This window comes from Dermacentor albipictus, chromosome 3, assembly GCF_038994185.2.
Source record: "Dermacentor albipictus isolate Rhodes 1998 colony chromosome 3, USDA_Dalb.pri_finalv2, whole genome shotgun sequence".
Lineage (NCBI taxonomy): Eukaryota > Metazoa > Arthropoda > Arachnida > Ixodida > Ixodidae > Dermacentor > Dermacentor albipictus.
In genome coordinates, this window is record NC_091823.1 from 155,502,981 (window position 1) to 155,523,219 (window position 20,239).

The following is a 20,239-nucleotide window of genomic DNA, read 5'->3' on the forward strand; positions in this document are numbered from 1 at the left end:
CACGATGTCCACGCCTTGGGTCCTAACAATTAGGTGAGTCATAAGCCCCACCTTAATGTAGGCAGTCCACGACGTCATCAATGCGACGAAGAGGTTACAGATTTTCTTTCTTATAAAGTTGAGAATGTTCAATATAGAATCAACCCCCGGAAGGTGAGTGCTAGTTTCGGTTCCAAGGTACGTGAGCGCTATAAGCGGGTGCCGGACATTCTAACTTTCTTTATTTCTCTTTTTCTGAATGCTAAATCGGGCCAAGCGCGGGAAGTGGCTGTCTTCGTGCGGACTTCGAGATCACCCACTCACGCTTTCCAGTTGCTCAGCGATATCAAAAGTCGGATCGCGGTTGGTCACGTGGGGCGCGATCGGAGATCTTGGTTCGATACGTGTTATGTTTGGTTGCCGCAACGTCACAACGTGGCAGCATGCAGAATTTTTGAGAACGGGACAGAGAGAGCAGCCAATCGGCAAGCAATGACTCCCCGGAAGTTTACTTGCCTCGTTTGTCGTCTGCTTGTAAACAGTATACTGCAAAACGAAATGTTTCTCGTCTTCCAAATGAATGAAATCTTTATCTAAAAAATTTATTTTTTTCTTCGCTAGACCAAACACGCTTTTAAATAGCACTACGCGTGACTACTGCAATATACAACAATTACTTTCTCTGCGTGGTGCGTAGGTGGGTGTGGCGCACAACGAGAAGAAAAAAGAGCAAAGAAACGATGGAAACAGTGGCGCACTTTTCAAGAGGCAGCAACAACATCCCAGTGGAACGCTGGCACCGATAATGGGGTCGATTTCACTCTGAAACCAACGCACTATTTTTTCGAGAAAGAAACTGACACCGAAATTCGCTTTCTGCCATTTCATCAAACGCGTTTCGCACCACCACCCGCTCTCCTTCCTCCTCGAACAACGCCAGCGCAACAACCTCATTTCGCAAAGCACATGCCATTTTCTCGAATTACACTATGGATTGGATCCGAACGTGCCATTCTACAGCCGCCGGTTGTATCCAATCCAATCCACCACACGTGCCATGCGAAGCCGGTCTAGTAACGAGCGTATGATCACTCCAAACTTCACAACTACCGTCGGGTTCGGCGGCTAGCAGACGACGTGCTCGGTTGCACGGTGATAGACAGGAGCGTGTCGTCATTTTGGCGTCATCAAAAACGTGGCTGTGCCCCGCAGCTGGTGACGTCGGCGCGAGTAGTCCAATCGCGCGTGCCGGTAACCCTCTACATTTTGACCTCACCTGGGACATAATGGAGGCATTGTATTGTTTGTGGATTATTTCCAGTTAGCTATCCAGCAACCGCCAGTGGCGGAAGCGGTGCTGCTGCCACGTATCGGCTAAAACCCCTTCATAATTTGAAAGTAGCGACACTCTCCTCCTCACGGCGCTTTCCTCCTCGATTCTCCTCGCCCGCCAGCTGCGCACGGCGCGCTTTTCCTCCTGGGCTCCCGCGGACGGGCCGCAGGATTCTATGGAGGCGTGTTATTTAGGGCCAGTTGCGCGGCTGAGTGGGGTTGAAAATTTTGAGAAATGCTAATAACAGCATCGATAATGCTGGAGGCAACGTTTATGAGGAAGTTGGTTTTTCCTAAAGCCATATGAACGTGGTATACCGATGTAAAAGGAGCTTTGAGGCGAGTTCTATACTCCAGACATTTTTTCTGCCACATGATCCGATGCTTTACTTCGTGCGTCTGATCTAGTATTGCTCGTGACACATCCCTTTGTGTGTGGCTTATTAAGCGAAAGCCATAGACCTCTGTTTCAAGGTCCCTTAGTGAGCTACAGAAAATATCACGTGACCGAAGGAAGGCGGGAAGCAAACTAAAGCATGTGCAGCCGCGTTAAGAGATGATCAATGAGTGGTAAAGTAAGTATTGATTAGTGGTTGGATTAGGATGAATTCGGGTGTATTTGGGAGGATCAAGGTGGACTAAAGTCGATGAAGGTGCATTAGGGTGGATTAACGTGCATAAAGGAGGACTAGGTTGAATTAGGGTGATGAAGGTGAATTAGGCTGGATGAAGGTGCGTTGAGGTGCATTGAGGACGATTATAGTGGATTAAATTGCATGAAGAAGGATAAGGGTGGATTAAGGAGGATTAAGGTGCATTAAGGAGTATTATGGGGGCTCGGGTGAATTAAAATGAATGAAGGAGCATTAGGCTGGACAAAGGTAGATGAATGTGTATTCGGGTGGTATAAGATGAATTAAGGACGATTATCGTAGGTTAGGGTGGATTCAATTGAATGAGGGAGTATTAGGGCTGATTAAGGAGGATTAAACTGCATTAAGGAGGGTTAGAGTAGAGTAAGGTCGATGAAGGTCGATTAGGGTGCGTTAACGAATACTTTCGTGGATTATGAATGAAGGAGTATTAAGGTCGATGAATGTGGATTCGGTGGAATAATGTGCATTAGGAGGATTACGGTAGACTAATCGGTCTTAATACTCAATGAACCCTAATTCACTTGAGTCCACCCTAATCCACCTTAATGCTCCTTCATCCACCTTAATGCAGCTTAGTACTCCCAATCCACCTTAATACCACCTAATCAACCTACATCGCCCCTAATGCACCTTAGCCTAACCTATACGGTCTTAATCCTCCTTTATCAACCCTAATCCATCATAACGCGCCTTAATCCTCCTTCAGCACCTTAATCCTTATTCATGCACGTTAATCCACCTTATTCCTGCTTAATAGTCCCAATCTATCTTAATGCACCCTAATCCACCTCTATCAAACCTAATCCAGCTCGATGGTCCCTAGTCCACCTTAATATACCCTAATTGACTCTAATCGCTCTTAATCCTCCTTTATCAATCCTAATTCACCTTAATCCACAATATTCGACCTTAATCTTCCCTAATCCTTGTCAATGCACCCTAATCTACCCTAATCTGTCTTATATCCTTTCATCAACCCTTCCCTCTAATCCACCTTAAGTCGCCTTAATCCTCCTCCACCCACCTTAGTATTTGTTCATGCATCTTAATCCTTAATGCACTCTAATCCACCTTAATCTTGTTTAATACACTTTTATCAACCTTATTCCTCCCTAATCCACCTTATGTCAATCACTAATGATTCATTAATTACCTTGGGTAATCATTCTCTTATACAGGGGTGGACATGCTTTGGATCACCTCTGGCCTTCCGTGGATCACGTGATACAGTTTACAACGCGACCTTGAACCATAGAGATCTAAAGGCTTTCGCCTTAAAACTTAAAAAAAACTCGATGTTGACTAGCTAACGGTCATCACCTGCAATACCACGGGTATAATTGCCACTAATTTTTTCAGGGCGCAAGCAGAATCTATAATGCTGCACTTCAGACTGAACAACAACAGTTAGCGACTTGCGAGGTGATGGAGCCGCCCTAGAATATTAAGCATACTGAGCAAATGCTGGTGAGCAGGCCGGAAGAATGAACAAAAAATGCAGCATTACGTGATGCTTTGCTACGAGCTATAAGAAAGACGCCTCAGCTCGCAAACAACGCTATTCTATGTCGGAACAAAGTTATTTCGGCCAATGTCATGCAGCCACTGCTTCTTGCGCAAGCCGCCACGCTTTCCTTGCGGTATCATAAAAACGGCATAACCATCTTCAGGCTTCTTGCTGCAGTTATATGCGCAACAGCCCGGCATAGCGCTAACACATAGAGCAGGAAAGACAGCGTACAACGTTCGCAACGCGGAGCTAAAGCGCCGAGCCAGCCGTGGTCAGGAGGAAAAATGGCGCGAACGAAAAAGAAAAACACAAGCAAAACTCAAGATCCGCGCGTTTCCAAGGGCAACGGCAGGGAGACCCATCGTCGTCCAGAAAAACGGGGGCAAAACTGGTTGCCGTGGGCGGAACGGGCAAGGTGCGAGGAGGAGGCGAGGTGGTCGCGCGGCGCCGGCAGAGTTCAAAGAGTGCCGCTACTTTCAAATTATCAAGGGACTTTAGTATCGGCAAGCGACCGGGTGTCGCAATGGAGGTATAGGGAGTTCCCACCCCCTGACAGAATCTCCAGGAACCGTATTTTTTCTTCACCAAGACGACAGGCGCAGCCCAATGACTTGTAAAACCTGTATAAATCCTGCAATTTCCGTATCGCTAGTTTGCTGTGAGATTACTTTGCACACTGACGAGGAAATTAGGTAGGGCTTCAGTCAGATAAGGTGGGTGCATCCGGTGTGGATCGTTTGACAAAGGAGCGCATTCGATGCGTGATTTTATGCGCCTTCTGAGCAAAATCGAAAACCTTAGCGTGTTTCGACAGCTGCGTAACAAAGTCTTGGCGCTTCTACGAGGAAACAGCCTCGTTTATTATGCTAAACAACTCAAATTCGGCTGCGCAAACAGCGGTAGATTCCGACGTTATCACGTTGCATAGGTTCACATGCAAACGCTGTTGTATTTTGAAACTGCAAGACGCCTACTTTCCGGTAGTGCAACGGACTTCGAAGTGCAAGACAGGGATATTTTTCTTCGGTGAAGGCAAGGGTAAGGCCTAAATCACCGCGTCAAATGATCTCGCGCAGGCTTTAGAAGCATTAACTGAAACGCTAGTTCACAATAAGCCACTATAGAAGGGCATCTTGAAGTACGACATCCTGTCTCGGGGACGAGTCAGCCGTTTATTAAAAGCGCACAAGAGACCCTCTCCTGTTCCTCAGTCTACAGCGGCACGGCACTCCTGCATAAAATTAACCCCAAGGATTATATCGTGCGGGAAATGAGCAAAGACTGCTTATTAGACTTTAACGCCTTGCAAGTGAAACAGACGGACACCGGACGCACCAACTGGGCGTTACGACTCGCGGCTCACAGCCCGAAAGGTAGCAAGTTTATTCCAACCAAACGTAACATTGTAGCGAAGTCGTTCATTAAAAACTGAACTCATCAGCTAAGCAGTTGCTCCTGAATCTATCAAAGCTATCGCAAAAACTACGCCGACAAACACATGAACCTTGTCTTGAAGCACTGAAGCTGGTAGAAGCTTACTTTTGTGCAATGTGGTATTTCCTGCGACTTCACCTCCACTGCTCACTCCAGTTAGTTTCATAGTAGTTTGGATGTGATCCGCGGTCCTGACCGTGACGAAGGGTATCGTCGCTGGCGCATAGCAGGTGGCGTTAAACTCCACGAAAAGGCCGGAGAATCGCTACGCAGGTTCTGCTGGTGCTCCTTTGCAAAGTGGGTGTCCGAGGCACCCTGGTGCAGTGGGGTCATTGGCTGCTCAGTGGACATGTTATTGGTCGATGCAAAAGTGTTGCCCGTGGTCGACGTCCTGTAGGTAAGAAACGAGCGATTTGTCCAGGAATGCTGCAGTGGAAGTGCATATTGAATACTTGTTGTACACGTGGAGTGGTAAAATTTGCGGCGTTTTGACGGTTGTCGACACACTCTTCCCACTGCTCGGCTAAGAGAGGTGGTCATTGATGTAGCCTCCGGGGTGGGGGGGAGGGGGGCAGCAACAGCTACATCTGGGGAAACGGGGTGCCTGAGCCGTGGTACCCGTTTAGGACGGTCATAATCATCGAATCTCGTGGCATTGATAGTTGTAGAGCCCGGTTAACATTGCCTGTGTCCACTTTGTATGGGGAGGGCAGCATGCCGCCCAAGTGCCTTGCGCAAGATTGAATGGATGATTCATGAAAGGTGGCAAGGCGGCGAATCTTGTCTCACGTCGATGGCAGCCACCCCCTGGCAGCGTTGGCTAGTCAACCGAACTTAGATGTGATGCGACGTGTTTTACCAGTTTCGGAAGTTCCACAGTAATTAATAACGTCAGCTACGCACTCCGGACTCTCATTCCCGATGAGGAAGTGATAAATGTGCTCGGCGCTACCTTAAAGAATGTGGTCCATTTTGTTCTCTTCCGCCATGAGGACGTCCACATACTTGCACAACTTCAGTTCCTTTTTAATGCATGTTCTGCATGTCTCGCCAGTAACCTGAACAATCTGCGTCAACATCTATTCCGCGCATTTCTTCTTCATGGCTTGGTCTACAAAACAATTCCGAATTTCTTCTACAAATGGTTCCCAACTATTGAACGTGTGTTCGGGGGTCTCAAATCAAAACAACACAGTGAAATCAACGGACGACCCAGCGTAACGTAACTGGGTAGCAGTATTCCAGCCGTTCTATATATTGGCTAACACGCTGATAGGGGCTGAGCCACTCGTCCACATGGTCGTCTGGCTTTTCAGTGAATGTATGTGGCTCCCAGTAGTGGTGTACAAGCGTCCATGCGGAACGCTGCTGGGCGTCTCCATCTAAGCACACCAGTTGGGGTAGCGGTGCAAGGCCGTCGAGTCGGTAGCAATGGCTAACCTCGTACTGCTATGTTTCCGTCGTTTGTGGACGGCGATCTTCCGGAATTGCTTCGTCATGGCTTACCCAGCACCTCGATCATATCTGCGGTGATGGCTCATGTTTATTTATATGATTAAAGACGCCAGCTCATGTTAGGCCATCTAAGGAAACGCTCGCAGTAGAGTACAACTTTATCGTCTCCTTCTACCTTCCACTAGGACGTTTCAGTGTGTAAGAAAATTGCTGCTCTAGGAAACAGAAAATTGAACATCAAGGAAACACACGCAGGAGAAAATTTTCGTGTTATTTATTGTATATCTTGCAAGAAAAGTGCTGTGGATCCGACTGTAAAATAATGACGAAAGGTGAAGCTTGCAATGATTTTCGAAGTGTAAATTCAGATGTGAATTCATGCACTTTTTCACGTAATATTTTCCCGGTAAACGCTTGTGGGAATGAGGTGACAGCAATGAGAACCGGAACTGCCAAGTAATAAATTAACAGCTTGAAGAGCGGGACATTACAATACTCAAGAATTGGAGATTGAAACCACTGTTTCTGATTCCTAATCAAACTAACGTGCAGAGGACGAGTGAATCACCAGACTAGTGTGAGTATGCGCGCTGCCACGGAGTGGCGAAACATGCCAGGAGTTGGCAGGAGCAACTGAAGTCACCCCTTCAAAGGTTGATGGGCCGCCAGACAAGGACGCAGCTGCCGGTTCTTCCCCAGCACCTCGAATCGCAGACTGTGCCACCACAAGCCCTTCGCAATCGCCTCCAGGAAATGCGAGAAAAGCAACGGATCTTCCACAAGCGGACGGCCAAGCGGCTGCCCCATCTTCGCAGCGGGTCTCCAGTATCAAATTCGCGAATGAGGACGAAAAACAAGACCTCGATAAGCTCATTTAAAAATTCGAGGCCCACTACAAACCAGCAAAGAATCTAACGTTCAACGAGTTTCGTTTCGGCTCCCGAGAACAACGTGAGGGCGAATCTGTAAACGAGTGGCTGATCTATATCCGAACACTTGCTCGCTTGTGTGAACCGTCGGGAGGCAGGGAACAAAGTGTTTTTATTATCAGACAAGGGGCTGCTTATATAAGGACCGATACAAATATGAGCATGCGCGATTCGTACCGTAAGGGCACGTGTTAACGGGACAGCGCGCATACTTACAACTAGCATTACGAAAACAAAAGCACTATCAAAAGAAAAGCACCACCAAAAGCATCATCAACGAGATCAGCATCGAAAATCCTCAGATGAGAAAAAGTAATGTCTTCGACATGAACGAAAAAAAAGGTATACCACTAAAAACGACCATCTAGCATCGCTGTATTTGGCCAGAGCACACACGTGGGGCGTAGCCTTGAGCGAAATGACAAATCATTTTAACTGCGGCGAATAATCTCAGAAGAGGCGCTGGAAACACAATGATCGCTGTGACTGTAACAAATATTTTCATATATCGATTATTTCTACAGCCCACTAAACCAAGAGTGGGTGGGGAGGGGTTCCTCAGGACACATTAAAGTTATTTCGTCCTCCTCTACAGCGCTATTGCAATGCACTTTCACCTGTGTCAGAACTAATTAAAGGAAACTAGCAGAATATGTTGATACAGGTTTAATTTTTGATGCAGGACAGTGCCAGTGTTTCATACGGCCGTTCGACAACTTTCATTATGTAGCTGTGTCTTTTTTCTCCTTTGTAGTCTATTTAAATGACGAATGTCAGCAGCCATGGCATATGTTTGACTAACTGAGATACTTGTACTTCTGCATGCTAACACTTACTCCACAACACCAGCTCCCTCGAATGTCGAAGTACCTTCGTCCTCCTATTGAACAGACCAATGTTTCTACAAATTTCCTGAAAAAAAGATGAAGAGCGCACAAAATTCTTTTACGCTATCACGTACCTTATCCTGTATAGATTGAGCCGTTTCAAAAGAAGCAACTCCGCTATGGAAGGGATCGGAGAATTTGGCGAAAGTGCAACAGCCGTCTGGAAAGTACTTGAAGTTCGCCCCTTTCATGTCGCTTTTGTACACATTTGCATAGCATACCTGCGAAGGCAAAAGGAACAAATGTAATTCTTATCCTCTAAAAGCGAGATGTTTGAAGAAGCATATCATGCGTAGCGCCCATTTGCACCACTGATTTCAGGGCTTTCGCTTTCATAACGTGCATGGAAAACTTTTTGAGCGAATTACGCAGCACTTCAAAATCTGTGCTGATTGCTCTGAATGACCACGTGATTACCGTTTTCGCAAAGCCACGAGTGTGTATTTTTGTGCCTAGCGGGTTTACTTTGGCAGTATTGAAACGAAAGAAGATTCACGATTTCGGCAGATCACGCTGTCCAAGGGCCCTATAGCCTAAAATGATTCCAATATGTTTTTATTCCAATCTCCTAATGTCAAATTTGCATAACGGCCGACGCAAGCATCGGGCGTTGTCCCAAAGGGGGGTCTGGAAATACCAATCAAACGCTCTCCTCGTTCATAGGAGGTCACTTTTGTTTGCTTGAAAAACGAATAACATGGCCTACACTGAGCAGCTTGTCTTATCGAATTGACTGACAAGAGACGAGGAGCACTCTCGAGTGGAGGAAATTCAAAGAGGCCGAGTGACTGCACTGAATTTCGATAACCCGGTCAAGATGGTGGTGCCGGCGTCAGCGGTTTGTCCGTTTTTCCTTACTCTTAGCTTGCGGTGGTTTATGGAAAATCGCGGCGGCATGCAACGGAAGCTTAAGAATGACGCTGAAACGGATCCTCAGCAAAGAAGAGTTGGCAGAACTAGGTCGTAAATGTGCGGAAAGTGCTAGAAAATGTTACACGGCCACGCGAAACATTTTGTTCTACGCAATTAAGCCCATGCTCTTCCGCAGGTGCGAGTCGCCAATGCCCTGAGCGATCGGTGGCATCCATCCTTTATTCCTTTCAGAATGGGGGCAGCCTGCGGCTATTCCTAAGAAAAGTCAGTTTTCTTCGGTATAATAATGCATCTTTATCGCGTACACGTCACTTTGACGCGGTGAGTTTTTCAAATTTTGTGACGTCGCGTGACAGGCAGGTGAAGTCGGTGCAGCCCGAAACCTTTTTATCCATAGCCGGCGGCTAAAGGCGAAAAGGGGTCGAATCAGAAAGAACTATTTTCCCTTTGTTCGATAAAATCATGCATAATGAGTGTGTACACATCGTATTAGATGGGGACCTATCACGGTTTTCATGACGTCGCTTGACAGACAGGTTTAGTGGGGTGGTCGAAAAAAGTTTTTGACCAATCGGGAATGGCTGATTGCAGAATTTAATAGAACCGTTTGGAATAGCTTTGCGTTAAAGCGCCCCAAGTTGCTGTTAAATATTAGATATGAAGTGTTGTTCTACACTGCCACAGGGCGATATGTTCCAGTGAATTATCTGCGACGAAACGTACCATGAAAACAAAAGAGTCATGTGCAAGACGTTCAAGCTCTATGCACCGATTTACAAAAAAGGCACGCCTTCTTTGCGAATCGTTCCGAGTGTCTTTAGTGAACATCAGCTGCAATGAGCGTCGACTACTACAGGTGGATAGCGTGTTCATTTGCAATTGTTCATAGATCTTGCAAACCGCTTTAAACAGCGCGACTGAGGACATAGCAAAGGAACCACATATCATCCATGCAGAAAACATCGTCCTGCCTTCTGGTTCTTTTTCTGGGTTTAATGTGGCGCTATTTAAATGTCTCTTTTACTACTTCTGTTGCGTTTAAAAGAAGTGTGCTCCATAAAAAGCCAGGATCCTAATTATTCTATTTAGGGAAGATGTCATTGTCAGGTGCTAGAACACAATCTAAAAGAAGATGTCTATTGCTTGCGACGCTCTATCTTATCTGCGTCACTTTCTTTCCCTGTGTGTGATTAAACAAGCGCCCGTGAAGCATGCTTTCAAAAATACGATCCCGCTAGCCGCTAGCGTGCCATGGCGGCCCTGCAGCTCTCGAACAGACTGCGAATGAACAAATCACGCTAGCATAATGAAGCGTTACAGTCATATATATGGTATCGTACCTGTCGTCGACGTAGCTGCTGCATTCTTTCCCGTGTAGCGCTCTTATTTAAAATTTTACATAGGCGGGAAACGTGACATAATGGGAAGGCAATAAATACTGAACATGGCCGTATAACAATGCAATGATGAGAAAAACATATAGAGCAAAGTGTGAGATATTGAAATCAAAATCATGCATCCTAAAGATCGAACATACCTCGTCTACGATGACTATCCAAGTACCGGAACAGCTGAAACACATCATTTAACAGGCTGGTACTGCAACCAGGCTCGTCTATGGCGCTTCGCTCTGGACACCCAGCGTTTTCTGGCGGCGCTGCCGTGAGCTCCGCCCCCTCTTGGCGTCAAGCGGGTTCAATGAAAAGCAGCGCATGCCCAGTGGCCCATAGACATGTGAACAGCCCACATTTAAAGCTGCATTACCGTCACAATCACTCCACATTTTCTGTGGGATAAGTGAATAGCTAGTGAGCTAGCTAGCCGAATAGGAAAGTGCTGGGACAATGTCACTCGCAGTATTGCAGAGAGCTAAGTGTCGCGCCATGAGCACATTAAATCAAGCACTTCAATGAAGCTAGTTGGTACGAGTCCACAACTTCGGAGAGCGCAATAGGGACGTATGCTGGAACAAGAGTCTGTCTTGTGTACTTCGTTCCGTCCTTCATCCCTTATGCACTGTCCCAAAGTACGCATCAAAATGAACATGACAGTTACGCGAAATTGGTTCAAAATGTCCAGCAACACACATAGTTCTTCAGCTGTGATTAGTGTTGCTATCACCTCAGAATTATCCAAGTTGGTGCGTGAATGCCTCTGAGTCAGTAGTAGAGGCTACATATTTTGCAGGGGAATTGTGCTCTTTATTGTCGACAATAGGCTAAAACAATGACTGATTAGATTTCTGCAAGCAAACGAACGCTGAAGAGTTCAGCTGTGCATATACCATAAAAATATAACGCGGGCTGTTCGAAATAATTCACTCTTATGAGTTGCTGTAGAGCTTGTGAAAAACTTCTTAGGCTGGAAGTTATCGTTCTAATTTGCAGTGATAGCATATTGCTGCAACTTGTATCAAGTGAAATCCTTTAACACGATGACAACTGACCAGACCTGCTAATTTTACCACGATTCAGTTCTTTCATAGAAATAATACTGGTAATGGTACCGGAGATATATATATATATATATATATATATATATATATATATATATATACATACATACATACATACATACATACATACATACATACATACATACATACATACATACATACATACATACATACATACATACATACATACATACATACATACATACATACATAACGTGACCAGCATGCCAAACCAGAGGCATACGCTTTGTTTGCAGTTTCACATTCCTAATGCTGCCGCATTAAAGCGAAATCAACTACCAAGCTACAGCCTGAGCCTGTCCAGCCTACACACCTGGGAGCGCATCAACAAACTAGGACAAGTGTTTTCCAACGTTAGTTTCAGCGCTGCAGTTCTCCGGTAAACACAGCGTCGCTTGTCTCATTGGCGTGTTCGCGACACTGCTTTCGTACTGTTGCCCGAAACTACGGATGAGAAAAATGCTGCCTATAGTGTCCTCAGAATGACCGGCAAAACTTTCACGTGCTTCCTAACAAAGTTTAGAGGTTGGCTCATAGGATAAGCGAAAACGCCAGAGGAATGTGCTTCGCAATCTACCTTTCTCGCGAGAACTCGAAGTACGGGCTCGCGTTTCGTCGGCTGTCTCAAAAAATGTGGGAAAGCACACTCTCGTAAAGCACAACAAACAAGAAAAACAGCACAGCCGGGCGAATGGCAAAAGAGAACAAAATAAACGAGCAGTGGCAGCGCGCCTGAGCACCAAACACTGTCTCTAGCCCAGCTGCGCTAGGTACTAGGCACGCTAGGCCCAGGTGCTAGGCATAGGTGTGCAGCACACAGGTTGTTTTGAACACCTTCCTCACCCTTACCGAGGGAAGTCGGAGGAACGAGGGGTAATTAAAATGTCCTTCTTGGAATATGCCCGTTTCCAGCTTGGCACCCTTAGCCCATCACTAGCTCAGAACATCGGCGGCACCCGTGCATTAACAGGTGCGATCGGTGGCAAAGGGAAGGGGGGAAATATCAGTAGAGCGGGCTGCGAGTTACCGACGCAGTCTCTGCCATTTATGGCCAGTAGCAAGATATAAGGACTAGGAGATTCATGCCAGACAGAAAGTATGTCACGATATTACAGAGGACACACGCATTGTAGACTGGAATAAATGATTTTTATGCGAAGCATATTACGAGGGCTCAACCCAGCTCCTCAGGCGCGGCGGTGACCATGAAATCACGTGACACCGTGACGTCACGACAGAGGAGAAGTGGCTTTGGCTCAACTCTTGCAAGACGGGCTGGGTGGGAATCGAACCAGGGTCTCCGGAGTGTGGGACGGAGACGCTACCACTGAGCCACGAGTACAACGCTTCAAAGCGGTACAAAAGCGCCTCTAGTGAATGCGGTGTTGCCTTAGAAACGCGCTGTTTCTAAGGCGTGCGTCTGTTGCTCAGGCGCACATTTCGTTGCCGCGCCGAACGCTGCTTTGCTCGACGCTCACCGCGTCCAATGCGGGGCGCGTAGTCGCTGCCCTGTAGCCCATTGTCTTACACCCCTTGGCGGGTCGACGGGAACGCTGTCGCGTTCCACTCTTGAAGGCGAAGAAGTAATGCATGAGTTGTTTCTTCGTCTAGCCGAACCAAATATAGCCAAGCAACAGCAGTTCACCAGGCTAAACAGTGGTTCAACAACTAAAATAAAGGCTAGTATGCTTCGCATCCTGGGCTTAACCTTACCTAAGCCACAGCCATTTTTTCAATTGCAGTTCAGAATTGTACCCTAGCTATGCACTTTTTCTTTACTTACAGATTTAAATTCTTGAATTATGTGATTACTGCTGCCTCCCACGCGTTCCAGGCCCGGCGTAGTTGTCTTCTGGCGAATTTCAGAGAGTTGAACCTTTGGAAAAATGTCGATTCGAAAGCTTATTGCGAGGGCAAACATATTCATGGGCGGTGTCACCATGCTGATAAGCCGCACCGCATCCTCCTGGGAATATAAAAAAAAATCACACCGCTTTCAAAATTCAAAACTTTAACGTGGGCATGCAGAAATAAACTCCGATAAAACATCACACCTGGGCATCTGTGAATTCTGAAATGTAGAAAGCGATCTAACATCTGAAAACGGATCTGGCTGAATCAAGCCTCGCAGACCGAAAGTATTGTTTTCAAAAGTGACGGAAGCGCTCCCACGCTATTTGTGTACGCATTGGACGCAAATAAGTACACTCTATACAGGGTTTCGCAGCTAAAATTACCCTGAGGTGAAAAAATACCCGAAAGCCATGTAGCTGCACAGAACCAAGGTAATGTTATTTGCCGTCAGTTGGAGATGCTCAAATTATTTTTTATGCTGCCTAATTGGATCATCATCGTTAATTAATTAGTCAACTTCTGAAATATTATAATTAGAAGGAAAGTGTCAAGAAGAAAGTTGTAGAGCGACATGAAAAACTCCCTATGCAGCTTTCAGTTGCTCAGTACGTTCTACATAAAGATGTTTTCCCGAGCGTGAAAGAAGCTGGCAAATGCAGGTTAAATTGCCGCGCGACTGGCCGCTCGAGGCACTTTGCGTGTGTAGGCGGGCTTGCACTAGAAGTTCGGCCTTTCTCTTTTAGCGACGCTTGTGAAAGTCTTGAGCGACTCGCTGCCTAAGAGGTGCCACGTCTTTAACGAGGAATCTCCATTTGCGAAGCCAGTCCTGGCGGATTCTTCCAGTTAAAAATAGAAGTGATGAAGCTTGTCCTCAGGCATCCACTTGCTGTAGGTTAACAGTCTCGAACGTATCGAGCCACGTCTCCTGGTCTTCCGATGAAGCTCCACGGAAGATAGGTGGCTACCTTAGTCGCTCAACAACAAACGCTGATGGCGACGCTGGTGTTGTCACCGTGGCTGTTGACATGGTGCCGATCTTTCTGCTCTGCTCGGGTAAAGATCCATGCCCCGGGATCAAGTTGTGTAGTCTGCAACTTCCTCGATGGTCAGGGGTGGCGTTAGTGTTGTCTTTACGGTTCGGGCTGGGATGCCGGCATTAAGGGGGCGTCCGGTACGTGAATGCACAAACAGCTCCACCACATGTCACGTTGTAGTCACCGTGAGGAACACAGTAGCACAACTGTAAATCACGAAACAAAAAATTTCAAAAGTATATTATTACGTTTATCGTGCCAAAACCACCATCTCATTATGTGGCACGCTGTGCAGGGGCACTCCGGATGACATGGGGTTCTTTAAGGTGCCCGCACATCTAAGTAGACGGGTGTTTTCACGTTTCACCCCCATCGAAATGCGGCCGCCATGGCCGGGATTCAATCTCGCGACCTCGTGATTTGCAGGCCAACACCATAGCCACTAAGACACCGCGGCGGGTTAAACCACGAAACGAACGCTTTCTTGGGTGAACCAGTGCCCACAAAAGCAAGTGACCCTCAGAGCACAACGACAGCGGTGACAGCCGTCGGTGATCGTTGAAGTCAAGCGCGCCGTCCAACGTCCCAGCGTAATCACTGGTGCCCGCTTCGCTTCCATACAGTACTGCACAATTAGCGCCGCGCATACATTCAGATTACAAAAGGTTCAGTGACAACAGCCCATCGATAGAACAATCCGTAACGTTGAAGAAACTTCTGATGCATGCAGATGCGTGCAGTGGCGACCGACAATGTTTAACATTTGTTAGCCGTTGAAAAGCGGTAACCGATGAAAGATAAATATGTACGTCAAATAATGCAAACACGTTAGAGAGTGCAGTAAAAAGTGCACTTACACGTGCCCATATATATCTGGTATCATTTCATGGTGAGGCACGCAATAAACATAAACGTACTCGACAGAACTGTTTCCGTTATATGCCCTATCTCTAATGTTTAGGAGAAATAAACAATATTACATTTCGTACCGGAACTTAGACAACACATTACAGACTATTCGCAATAGATGTTCCTTAAAGGTTACGGTATCTTCAATCACAAGCTGTACTTCTCCAATTTTAAAGCCCTGATTTTACTGCCTTTTTTTTCATTTGCGTTGTCATCTTACGCCAAAGCCCGCCTATACGGGCAAACAGCGCAGGAGCTTCGCGTGCGAGCAGCTGCGCCGGGTCAGACAGCCTAGCGAGTGGTGGACAGAGTTTTCAATACCACGTACAATAATTTCATGTCAGCAAGTTCACTGATCCTCCCGAGACACACTTTTCATGGTTCCTCACATAACAGGGAACCAACGTGCTAGGACGTAGCAGCGCATGCGCTCAACGCACCGCGCATGCCCATGGACAGATCTTGGCTATCGGGCTATGCAAAGTCGACGTATGCGCACGTATGTTATCCTTAAATATGTTGTGCGATCTTCGCAGTCTCCCTATCGGATAGTGTCAGCATATTTCAGTTGCACAGTGTAACTGTTGGAGTGACTCCTGATCAGCGCTCCATGGTTCCCCATAGTACGAAACTTCCTAACCTGCACCATCGAATCAGCGGGTTTAGTGCTACACATTCCGAAAATGTGTAGTAGTAGCAATGAAATACACCGAAAATATTCAAAGCCTACATAATAACAAGAATTACCAAAAATAATGTGTCAAATTCGCCAATTTTTAAGGAAATTGCAAACCTAGCTATAGCAATGTGGCAAGACACCCTTCCCACACAGCCGCATCGTTGGTCGCGACTGCCTCGCACGTAGTTTTTATGGTCACGATGAAGCTTTCAAGCGCATTTACTCGCTTGACTCTCGCAAAATTATATCATTTGTTAAGTTAGCGGCATCGTGCCCACTGATGACTTCACTTGGTCCTTTGCGTCAGCGCTCTCCTCACCGGCAAATAAATTATGGTTCTCTGTCACCTTGTAGACAAGCCCGACGTTATACCGGACCCACGAAAGGTAGCCGCAGCGAGAACCTTGAAGTTTGTGGTGGCAGCAAATGTGCAGACATTAGAGGTGAACTCGTCCCGTAAGCACTCGAGACTTGCCTGCAGGCGCGCGCGGTGACCCGAGCCAGGTAGAGCACCCGTACCTGCCAGGAACAGGGCCGGTACTCACAAAAAACTTGTTGGGGATCGCCTAAGCTTCGTCCTTAATAAAGCCCGTTGATCTAAAAGTGACGTCATTGTGGTATCCTGTGTTAGCTTCTGGTTTCGGTTTTGGTTCGTTTGCGTCAGGGCCCCACTCAGCGCCAAACGCTGTAAGTTTCCTCCTGTTTACCCTCGCAGAAATAAAAGAGCATTCTTTGTATGGTCCCCGACTGAAGCAGTCCGTCTCTTTCTTGCGGCGCTGTGCGCCGCGGCCGTTTAGGCCTCATGCCATAAACCTTTCATCCGGCCGCCCCGTCGAAGCTACAACAAACTGGCGACGAGGTAAACCGCTCACTTTACTTTTATGGCCCCTTGCCTTTCTACTTCTGCTGCTCCCCTGCTTCCGGCATGGAAGACGCTACGTCCACTTAGACGTCGTCCACCGCAACTCCCCCGCCTTTGTTCTCCGTGCCCAGCATGGCGTCTGCACCACCCATGCGGCCTTTGCTTGCATTACCCGGTACTCCTTCGGTACCGCGGCTCACATGGAAACGTTCATTTTGCACGTTTCTTCAGGCGATCGGATGCGAAGCATTACAAGACGAGAGGAAGAAAGCCATTTTACTGAGTAATTTAGGCTTTGAGGGGCAGCGTCTGTACTATGACCTCGCGTCGTAAATGAACCAGACGGCTACTACGTTCGAAGACGTTCTCCGCATCTTCGACCAGCATTACGAAGAAAGCACAAATCCCCTGGTGCACCATATTACCTTCCGGGAAAGGAAGCAACTACCGGGAGAAACCTTTCAGGACTTCGTCACCGTGCTACAAAGGGTAGCGCCTGCTTGTTTGTTCGGCGCTTGGCACGACGAGTCCCTTCGCGACGAAATCCTCCAAGGCGTCGCATCAACAAGAATTAGAGAAAGGTTACTCTACGAAGGAGCGTCCTTCACGCTGAAGAAGGCCCAGGATTGCGTCGAACCGTACAGCAAGTTTACAAAAAACTTCAAGTCTTCGACAGCTCGTCCGTTCGGCGCGTCTCGACGCAACGCCAAGATGGCGTCGACAGCCATCACCTTCCTCGCCCGGGCGCGCAAGATGGCGGTTCCCGCCACCCTTCTCCCTCGATCCGGCGGCTTCAAGATGGCGCTCGGCGGCATGGCGGAAAGTCGCGACCTGGGGAGGCCGGCCAACACGGCGGGTGGCCCGAACTCCGCGAAGCCAGTCGAGACATTGCAGGCCATTGCTACTGATGTGGTTCACCTCATCACATCGCATCTTATCCAGGCTGTGCAGCCGAGCACAGGGTGAGGGAACAAACGCGAGTTAATGACATCTTAGTTGAAATCAAGAAAAAGAAATGGGCATGGGCAGGACATGTAATGAGGAGGGAAGAATAACCGATGGTCATTAAGGGTTACGGACTGGATCCCAAGGGAAGGTAAGCGTAGCAGGGGGCGGCAGAAGGTTAGGTGGGCGGATCAGATTAAGAAGTTTGCAGGGACGGCATGGCCACAATTATTACATGACCGGGGTTGTTGGATAAGTATGGGAGAGGCCTTTGCCCTGCAGTGGGCGTAACCAGGCTGATGATGATGATGATGATGATGATGCAGCCAAGCACGTTTCCTGCCGTGCGTGCGGAAAAGTTGGACATTTCGCTTCAGTTTGCTGTTCAAGGAACCGAAAGCATCGACAGTCCCCTGCTCGTACGTAGCTTGTTTTCGCTGCACGCCAACAAGTGTCAGTAGTTCCAGCTCACCCAAGCGTTCAGTTTCCGTCTCTCCCGCACAACGCTCCCTCGGAGTTCGCCCAGCCGTAGGCCACCTCGTTGCCGGGGACGGCTTCGTGCGCCGGAGTCCAAATTATTTGAATTTTTCTATCTAGCTTTCTCTGGTCTAGGATTCTGGCCGCTAGGGGCGAGATCCTTCCCTTGCTAAAATTTTTATGGCAGTTTTGCTGTCAGTGATCACAAATGATCTGGCTCGAGATCTCTACCGCCGAGTAGCTACGGAGCCCCTCGATGACCGAGGCTGCGGAGAGCGCATGCTAAAATATGGGGAGATCACGCAGCATTATAGATTGGCTCGTAGACTGGTATCCCCGCCGTAACCAAAATTAAACAGACAAGCAGTCGCGAGGAGACGACTGCAAACTTATACATATCCGCACCCGGTTATGGCGAACCACATGTTCCCCGAGGCCAAGAGCGATAAATGTAATCTTTGTGGGGCGAGAGGGACCCTCGACCACATAATATGGGAATGTCCGTACTCTCCCGGGGGAACGCACAAAATAGGTAGTAGTGACACCTGGGGGACCCTGCTGCGCAGCTCGGACTCTGAGCTCCAGCTCCAGCTCACCCAACTAGGCTGAAGAGGCTGCTGGGAACCAAGACCTCCCAGCCTGCGTCTGAGGCGGCGGCACTCGCCCCCTGACCAGCGTGTCGGGGGGTGGGTGGATCCCCTTTTCCGGTGTACATTAAAGTTTATTCTATCTATCGCCCAGCCGTACTCAGGACAATCGGGACTTCTAAAGGACTTCATCCACGACGTTCATCATCGAGCTTCAATGCAACCAGTCTCGGCGAAACTGCGTCCTCAACCTCGGCTTCTCCGTGAGCAAGCCTGCGCTGCAAACGGTATTTCGCCGCTGGAAAACAAAGTTCAGTCAGTTGTTGAGGCACTGCAGCCAACTGAGAAGATGTCGCTGCATTCATTTCTTGGTGTCACGCGATACTATGCAAAACTGATCCCGCAGTATGCTGAATTGGTAGAGCCGCTTAAGAAACTGCTAAAGCAAGGAAAACCGTTTGTCTGGGATAAGGATACCGAGTATAGCTTCCAGACAATTAAGGAGGTAATTGCATGCGAATTCGGCTCTTATGACAAAAGTGTTAAGGCGTACGTGGACCGTCGTCGTGCATCAAAATGCCCTCAATGTCGTCCAGGAGATCTTGTCCGAGTAAGCAACTCGAGAATGTCCGATCCTAAATACTCGGGACCATTTAAGATTTACCGTAGGGTAGGTCGCAATACTTTCACGCTTGGATATGGCAAACGATGGAATGCCTCTAAACTTGTGAAATGCCCTGCACTGCAGAATTTTCTTGGAAAATTCACTGAAAAGAGTCGCTGCAGTGGCTACCCTTCCCTTGATGATTGTCTCCCAGCTTTTCTTCCAGTTACTACTGGTATAGGGGATACATTACGTTTCTTGTAGCGTAATCGTGCAGTACGCACATCATTACTACGGTGCCGACCGCCAAACTAATTTGTCTTTCACGCCAAAAAGTTTTTAACATTAAAAGTCGTTACCATTCTTACGGGGGGACTATGGAGTGTAAAGTGCTTTTACGCACAATGACAAATCCACGACAGCCACAGAGACTGTCTCGAGTCAGGCTCAGGGCAAATGAGCCACCCATCAGTGCTGTCCCAGGAGGCACACAGATGTTTGCACTGTCTACGTTTGTACTCTGAATTTTTTTTCATGTATGATCCGTGTGCAAGGCTGCATCTTATTGTCTTCCCAAGACGGGTACTGGAACTGCAGAACTGGAGTGCAATAACTCATATTCAGTTTTCATGTTGTGCGTTTTTCTTAAATGGGGAAGCCAAAGATATCATTTTCTGTTGTGTAAAGAGGTCACCACTAATCATGTGTGTTACAGTGCTGACATGTGTTCTTTGACTGGTGACTTGCTTTTGTTGCG

General features: G+C 47.5%; 1 protein-coding gene across 2 annotated transcripts in view; it reads right to left on the minus strand.

Moving 5' to 3' along the window:
- LOC135920595 (mucin-3B-like) overlaps positions 1 to 20,239 on the minus strand; it is a 213,580-nt gene that overhangs the window by 18,799 nt on the left and 174,542 nt on the right. For both annotated transcript variants that reach the window (XM_070536202.1, XM_070536201.1), the window contains exons 7-8: positions 13,315 to 13,497; positions 8,257 to 8,403 (exon numbers count right to left, since the gene is read on the minus strand). In XM_070536202.1, the coding sequence (XP_070392303.1) occupies positions 8,257 to 8,403; positions 13,315 to 13,497 (330 nt within the window). The remainder of the gene's footprint in view (positions 1 to 8,256; positions 8,404 to 13,314; positions 13,498 to 20,239) is intronic.